This window comes from Taurulus bubalis (assembly GCF_910589615.1).
Source record: "Taurulus bubalis genome assembly, chromosome: 12".
Classification (NCBI taxonomy): Eukaryota; Metazoa; Chordata; class Actinopteri; order Perciformes; family Cottidae; genus Taurulus; species Taurulus bubalis.
In genome coordinates, this window is record NC_136600.1 from 15,687,141 (window position 1) to 15,695,367 (window position 8,227).

Below are 8,227 nucleotides of genomic sequence, written 5' to 3' on the forward strand. Positions count from 1 at the left end.
ATCACAGTTGACACTATTAGAAATATGGATTTTAACATTTTAAATTAACCCGCAAGAAACAATATATCATATCAAAGTAAGTGCAAAATAAAAGGGCAACAATTTTACTCACAGGATTACGAATGGAAGATGGTCTCATTTCAAGATACATGGACTGAAAGGACCACTAGGTGGCAGTATTTGACTATGTCTCAAAAGTCATAGTGATTATATATGCATAGTCCAAATATCAAGAATTACAGGACAAATCTGTAAAATTGGATCGATCTGAGCATTGTTTGTTGTTGTGTTCTGTTCGTATAGGGATGTTGTTTGTTAATGTTTGTCAAGGTAGACATTGCTGTGTTGCAATTTACCACCTCACCGCCTTCTATCATAGCACAGCCGCAAGGCCGCAAATTGTAGAGTACTGCATGCAACGTGGAAAACAAGTCTACAAACCATGGAGCGATCATTTGGTGCGAGAGATCAAAACAGAAAAGACAAGTTGGTGATACAGACATCCGATACCCCAAAAACACTGTACGCCACATATATTCTAAGATAGACGAGTCGGTAGTGTGATTGTCTGCAGGCAAGTTCAAAACTTACACAGCAAACAGGGAAACAGTCATTTCAGAAGTAAAGAACACAACTGCCTTCTTTTTTCTGGATCTACGGAGAGGGATCGGGGAGTTTACAATTTAAAGAAAGGAGAGAAAAAGAGAGTTATCAGAGCACAGTCTGGCAAGATGGTGGACGCAGGAGAAAAAGTATTAGCTGTGTATCATTTTGAGAGTCTTGGTCTCCTTGTGTCTGTCATGCAGACCCACAGAGGGGGAAAGTGATGGAGGCAGGGACAGGGGTGGGGGACTGATGGACACCAGCCTCTTCAGGGAATGTGGGGACACTGTCGGGGGGGGAGAGGAGACGGGTGGCAGCACGCTCCCTTTCTTTCCAGCCAACACTATCTGCGGTCGGTTCGCCAGCCTGGATTCCTTCCCGATTCTGAACTCGTGCTCGTTTTCGTTATCCGAGCTGCAGTCACTCAGATCTGTGATCTCCAGGTCTGAGTCTGACTCCGGGTCCAGCTTCACCCCTCCTCTCCTCTCCGTGGGGCTCTGACGGCCCGTCCCGGCTGCGAGCCCGATCGCTCCCAGCCCCAGACTCAGCGCCGTGGCTGGAGGATTGGCCTCCACTCTTTCCCTTTCCCCCAATGACGCCCCGTTGCCAACGTCCGTCCGACCCAATGACAGGCTCCCGGGGTAAGGTGGCAGGACGAGTCTGACTGGCTGACCACCCGCTGTGCCGTTTGTCCCTCCGGTTTGCCCCGCTGCTCCCCTCTCACCCCCACCTGCCTCCCCAGGGGGGAGGAGGGAGGAGAAGGGGTTCGGCAGCTGGGAAAGGCTGCTGTGCAAAGGGTTGGGGTAAAACTGGGAGGGGTAGAGGGAGCCAGGGGGCAGTTTGGGGCAGTTATTGAGGGAGAAGGCCCCTGGGAGGTAGGGGTTGAAGCCCCAGGGGTAGTCGAAGGGTGGGTTGCGAGCGTACGGGCCCAGCAGTGATGGGGGTTTGGTGTAGCACGGTGCACCTAGGACAGAGACAATCCAGTGATGGAGGTTAGCTCTCAGAAGGGCCAAAGGTTTCTTGACATACAACATCCAAGAATGTTCACTAATTATGCTCATCGGTATTAGCAATTCTAATCAGAAGCCACAGGGGCCAATTCTGGCACGGTTGCTTTCAAAAAAGAAAAACCTGATGGTTCATTTATGCATGCCAGTACTGAGATGTACACCCACTTCACACCGCTGACAACCAGATGTGAACACAAAGATTCTGCACTGTAGTGGAAAATAAACGTTTAATAAAGCAGAGTTTATCTTCCAAACACTGTATTGAGCACATTTTGTATGTTAAAAAAAAGGAGACGGACGGCCACACATCATCACAGTGGTGACAGTCACCTTGTTGCAAAATGTAAATGAGAAATAAAGAATGCATCAGCAGCCTGGTCCGTGTACTTCTAGAGGTTAAAAGTAACTGGCGGATTTGTCCCCACAATGTTTTGACATGTCACCAGATAATTTTAGATTAAGCAAAAAGAACATAAAATGTATAGCGATTTAAATATTGCCCCGTATCACTTGATAACAGAACATGGGGGGGGCATTTGAGGTGGTGCTGGAATTCAGTTTTAATGAACAAACAAAAGCATTGCCTCTCCACATTCTGTACCTCCTTCCAACTGACAACCAACTTAAGGATTCTCTCTCTCTGCTGCACCCTCCTCCTCTCTCAGTCTTCCTCGCTCTCTCTTTCACTCTGTTATTTACTATGCAGGGCTAATTTGACAGTGGTGAAGTCTCTGCGTGCTGGGCCAGGAGTAGCTGGCAGACACATGAATATTGAATCAGTCAGGCAGGCCTCACTTGCTTATGAAAACACAGTAATGGGCGCCCACAGGCCACAAACTGAAGCCTGCACCCTCAATTAGGGCCTTCCTGCCTGGGAAGGGATTAGGACAGCAGGGACACATGGGAGAGAAAGGAGGGTGAGAAGGGAAAAGGGGGGGAATAGGACCTGAGGACAAACAGAGTGGGTAAGGAGGGGGGGCGGAGTGCATGCGAGTGTGTGCGAGTACATCTGTTTACACACTGCCACGCTAGCTCTGCACATACATACACATTCTGATGCACATATAGAGTGTGTAGAAGTACAAAGGCGTCGCATTAACGCACATATTAGGTAAACATACACAAATCAACGCTGCGTTCATTGACGCCTATATGCAGACAGAGAAGAGGACAAATGAGGAGAGTCATCCTGGAAAGGTGGATGATCTCTCTAGCTTACACCTTGTTTCTTTCCACCGCTGAAATGCATAATTCACAAGCTAACCTGGCCTCTCACCTGAAGCACTACCTCACCGCGGGCTGCGATGGGACAGCCATCTCTCTTATTTCCTTTAACAATAAATGTTCATGCCTCCCCATATCCTCAATCCTCTCCTCTTTCCCACTACCTTCTCCTCCTCCCTTTGTTTAAGAAGGTCTGTTTGCTGACTATACCGCCTCATGCTCCCTCGGTACAAGCGGTCTTTCTTCTCGTGAAAAAGTCTCTGGGATACAGAAGGATTCCTATTTTTGCTCTGGCACTTTTGACTAACTTTTCTTGGCTCACCTGTACTGAGGAAGGGGAATGCATCCAGTCTCAGCTTGTCTCCTTCGGGCCCTGGTGCCGTGGCTGCTCGATCAAACAGAGACGTTCCCCTGCCAGAGTCTGGCAAACGAGGAAACAGAGACTGTATGGCCTGAGACAAAGAGGGGCAGAAAAAAAAGAGTGGAAAAAATATTTCATTAGTGTGTGTACTTCCCAAATAGAGCACACATATTGCTACACATCCCCCCTGATGGCAGTGCGCTGCTGTCAACGTAGGACTTGCACAATGCAGCAGCGCCCGGCAGAGTGTGATGCAAACAGTGACAGAGTTGCAGCAAGGACAGGATAAAAAGGGGTGTCATGGGACTCGGGGTAAAAAAGGGAGGTAGGAGGACACAGAGGCTCAGAGACTCAAAGGCAGGAAGAGTACAGAGTCAAATGGAGACCAGCGATTAAGATTGTGGGCACAAAGGATAAATGACGGGGAGAGAGGGATTGTGGGCATTCGTCCTGCATGAAGGGACACAGGACGAATAGGACTGAGATCTGAGAGAATGACATCCATTCAGGATGTAGGGCAGCAGTGTGTGTGTGTGTGTGTGTGTGTGTGCGTGTATTTTATTCTGTAAAATACGTGAAGGAGAAGGAGGCAAGGTAAAATAAATGGAATGCTTGAATCTCAGGAATCAAGGGGACAAAGGGGGGATTTTTTTCCCCCCGAGCAAGACTTTGGATCAATAGTATCTGTCACCCCGCAGCCCCAAGTTTGAAAGGCGAGACTGTACTCCCAAGCTGCAAGATCTGCGTTGCTTAACAAACCGCATTAATGACCCACCATTGATCTGATCTGACGCGACCCCTTTGCTTTCCATTTCTTTCATTTTCAATCAATGACAGATGGATACGCCAATGGAGACGGATGAGAGAAGGAGGGGATAACGTCTTCTTTTGTTTTAAGGACAAGTTAAAACCGTCCTCCTCCACTGTCTCCTTCAAAGACTGTGTCTCCTTATCCCATCTTAAGGGTAGCGCAGACACATGATGGATGAATCTCTCATACTGTACTTTCAAGTTACGTGTACTTTCTAGGACTTTAGTTGTTTGAAATAAAATTATCTGCACACACTTCAAAGTCAAAAGAAAAGACTTGTGTACAGTTGTGTCTTAATGTAGTAGAAACTAACAAATACAAAAAGGTTCATTGTTTTATTTTCTCTAAATACTGAATCACTTGAAAAGAAGCACAAGTCATAAATCTATTTAACAAAAAAAAGATTCTGATACCATTTAGCTCTATCACAAAATTGTAATCTCTCTGGGCAAATATTAAGTATTCTATTACGACAGTGGCGAACAGCTGATCCACTGAAGGCCCAAGTAGAAAACCCACGGCCCGTCACTGTATTACGATCACCATGAGAGGCAATGCGTAAAAGAGAGACATGGTGATTACCACTCGTTCTCTTGTAAAAAGTCAACGCACAGCAGAGGCCTGAGAAATACAACAGCGAAATCACTTGAGTGAAATGGATTTCAGTTACCTGAATCAAATTACTATTAATACAAAATTAAGGAGCTAAGCACTATGTCTTGCTATTTCACCTTCTTTTTTCTTTGTTCCAGTTTTATCTTTTTTGTAATTCTGTGCATTTTAATGCAATGTGTATTACCGTGGAGAAACACAGAATCTAGGCGCTAAATCAAATATGGTTATACGATTCAGATTTCTGTCTCGGACTGTGAATCTCTGTGAATCTCGGACTCCCCTTTTTATATGATTTACACTTCGTTTATCTTAGGAAATACACCCCCCTGCCAATCCCATCCTCTTCCAGTCCCTTCTTCCTCCCCTCTGTACCTCTGGGCTGCAGTCTGGAGCAGTGGAGCTCCCGTTGAAGTGGTTCTGGGCCAGAAAGAAGGGAGAGTTGGCCATGTCCAGAAGGGGGTAGTTCACCAACACGACCTTGCTGAAGTTGAACTTGTAGGTGAAACGCTTCCCTTTGGTTTTGTGCAAAATGCGCTTGTTGTAGTAATACCTGTGAAGGAGGAGGAGAGGATATCGAAGGAGGGATGGAGTGGGGGGATAAAGGAAAAAGGAAGAGGAAAAGGAAAAGAGGAGGGAAGGATTAATATAATGCTCGCATCAAGGTTTCGTATCTCATCGCTAACAGAAACGAATAAGTAAACAACTTCAGCGCTGTAGGACAAGAGCTATGCTGATTTCCCACTGTTTTTATTCATCCCCTCCTTACTCAAATCAATTCATGTCTGCCTGCATTGATTCAATACAATATGGTTCTTTAAAGGGAAATTTTATTCAGCTGTTACCAGACAAAAAGCCAAAAAGCAGAATCCCTTTGAGCCTCAGAGTCTCTTAACATACAGCCAACATTAAAACAGAAACAACAAAGGAGAATACTTATTTCATTGTGCACAAGATTATATCAAGTACAAAAATCATATGGGTGTTAGATTATGGTATAGGATATAGATTATGGCATTAAAATAAATGAAAAGATTATATCATGATCCTTAAAAATGAGAACCCAGCTCATTACATCGTAAAAATATATATTTTATGAAAAATAGTGAAATAGTGAAAATAATGTATAAAATGTTAGGGTAAATATGGTATTTACTGAATGCATCAGAAGCAGTTTGGACTCTGAAACATAATATATCCAACCCGGGTACCGTGTAAATGTAAATGACACTAAGAAGCTGCCACAATCAGAAAAGCACATTTACAAAGACAACGGGAGAAGTCTCCACGGTAACGACCTCAGGTGTCTCCCGCTGGGCATGTAGAGCCGTCGTCATGCCTGTTTCCTGTGCCACCCACTTAGGTGTCACAACGTACAGTCTGCCAGGATGCAAGGTTGATCAACAGTAAAGGCAAAACATGGAGCCATCTGGCTCAGGCAAAGGAGCCGAGTGCTTAGGTGGAGGAGCACAGGGTGGAGGAGGGAGGGGGGCGGGATGCCGCAAATTGAAAAACCTACGAATGTCTCAGCGCAGGCTAGAACTTTAAATCCTGGACGCCCTTTCTTCGAGCGGTTGCTTTGAAGTGACCACGGCGAGTGCAGCAAATACAGAATGCATTAGACCACCTCAGCATTAAATACTGGCGATCAACGGCTCATTATGCAGACGCATGGTACCAACAAACACAGCAGCATGTAAGTATCCACAGTGGCTGCGCCCAGTGCACTGATGTGTATGTGTTTTGCTTTGCGTGGCAATTGTGCCGTGGCCCTTAATTGAGCAATTAAGTGAGGCTAATTAAGAAGGCTAATTGTGGCCCCAGCCAATTCATAACAATTAGACTCTGACGACAGCCCCCATTAACAAGAGGCCAAAGGAAAGCCGAGGGAGAGGGGTGGGGTGGGGAACAAGTCGGGGTAGTGTGTATTTGCATAAGAAAACTGTGTGCGGTTGGGGGATGTAAACCGCTGAAGGTATATGGAGTACGAACGGTATTATTTTAATCACCTTCGGCAAGTTCGGCGTCGGGCAGTTTCCCCGTTCTCGACTCTAAAGAAGAAGTCCAAGCAATTTCAGACTGGGGCTTAATTTTAAAATCCCTATTGAATTTTTTATTTGGCAGCTCAATGGTGAACTTTCCATTAGGATGTCCACAGATAAGGAGAAATTGAGGGTATTGACGTTCCCCAGGAAAAGTCCCACCTTTATCTTTCCATTAAACCGACATGAAAAAGATCGACGTAAGTGGGGATTCAGCCAAACAAGAGTAAACAATTTATGTAAACCGCGGTGTAATAAACATCTCGATTCATCTGATACCAACAGTGTTATTGCTTGACATTCAGCACATCGTGTACAAACACATACCTCAGTGCCCTGCTCAGCTTGTCGTAGTTCATGTGAGGTTTGCATTTCCTTAACCCCCACAGCCGAGCCACATCATCTGGATCCTTGATCACAAACTCTCCATAGTCTCCCTGCCATGCGATTATGTTGTTATACTCCTCCTTCTGCAACAGCTCCAGGATGAAGTGCCACAGCTGGATCTGTCTGGACCCGGGGCTCGACTCAGGCTTGTAGGCCCAGTCTGGGAAGGCGATCCCTGGACACAGGGAGCAGGAAAGAGGGGAGGATGAGGTTAGGGCCTGTCATTTGTCCCGCCGCTTGCCAGGGGGGATCGCTGTCTGAATGACTGATGAGTGATGGTGGTGAGGGATGATGTGTTTAATATCACAGCACGTGCCTTGAGCAATGTTAGTCTGCGCTAATGCCCTCTAGCCTCAACAGATTGGTCAGTGGGATGATGACAGCTCGCTGGGAGAGACCTGATTGATGCTGCTCGGGCCGATGGTATGCACATCATAGATGGAGTTGAGCAGCTTTTTGACTCATCCCAAAGATAATCTGGCACTAACTAGCTTTGTAAAAGCATTAGATATACAACCAATTACTACCAGAGACTGAATTTGCTTTCCAATGTGTAAGGTTATTTTTTTTCTTTTGAAAGTTTGAGATGCATTTTAATATGTATCAATTGGATTTTCCCGATGATGGTTATGTTTTATCAGAACAGAATTTTCTTGTTTGGGCTGTTATGTTACACTCAATTCACACACGTGACCTGGGTCTAGATTTAGAGGAAGATGTCTGCACATGCATGAGTAGTTTTCTTTTCACAAAATACATGACTTTAGGCAAACCAAAAAAAGAAATTATACCCCTTGCATGAGCTTGATGGTGGGACTGACCTGGCGTCCAGAGAGCGGGCACCGGGGGGAGCAGCAGATCATTGACACAGTTACAGTCCATACCTCCTCAACACCTGGAACAAAACAAAGAGAACATATTTACCTATCTTTGTATATATAGAGAGAGAAACGAGAGAAACTACCCAGCAAGTTTATTTCAGTGATTTCAAGTTGAAGTTGAAGAGAGTTAACTTTTTTTTTAATGGAGGGATTGCGTAAGGATCTAAGGGTGCAATAGGAGTTTAAAAACATACCGTAAATCGATATGAAATATGGCAAGGTTATGTTTCATATGTCTTTGGTCGAGATAAGGTGTTTGATGGATGTGATCTTGTGTGGCCACCTGAGGCCGTGTC

The 8,227-nt window shown here is 45.4% G+C and overlaps 1 protein-coding gene across 1 annotated transcript; it reads right to left on the reverse strand.

Moving 5' to 3' along the window:
• Positions 1–755: 755 nt before the first annotated feature.
• erfl1 (Ets2 repressor factor like 1) lies at positions 756–7,932 on the reverse strand (the record flags this gene model as incomplete). Its single annotated transcript, XM_079227798.1, has 5 exons — positions 756–1,567; positions 3,160–3,289; positions 4,997–5,174; positions 6,991–7,225; positions 7,872–7,932. The coding sequence occupies 5 exons, from the start codon at positions 7,930–7,932 to the stop codon at positions 756–758; spliced, it is 1,416 nt and encodes a 471-aa protein (XP_079083924.1).
• Positions 7,933–8,227: the final 295 nt, after the last annotated feature.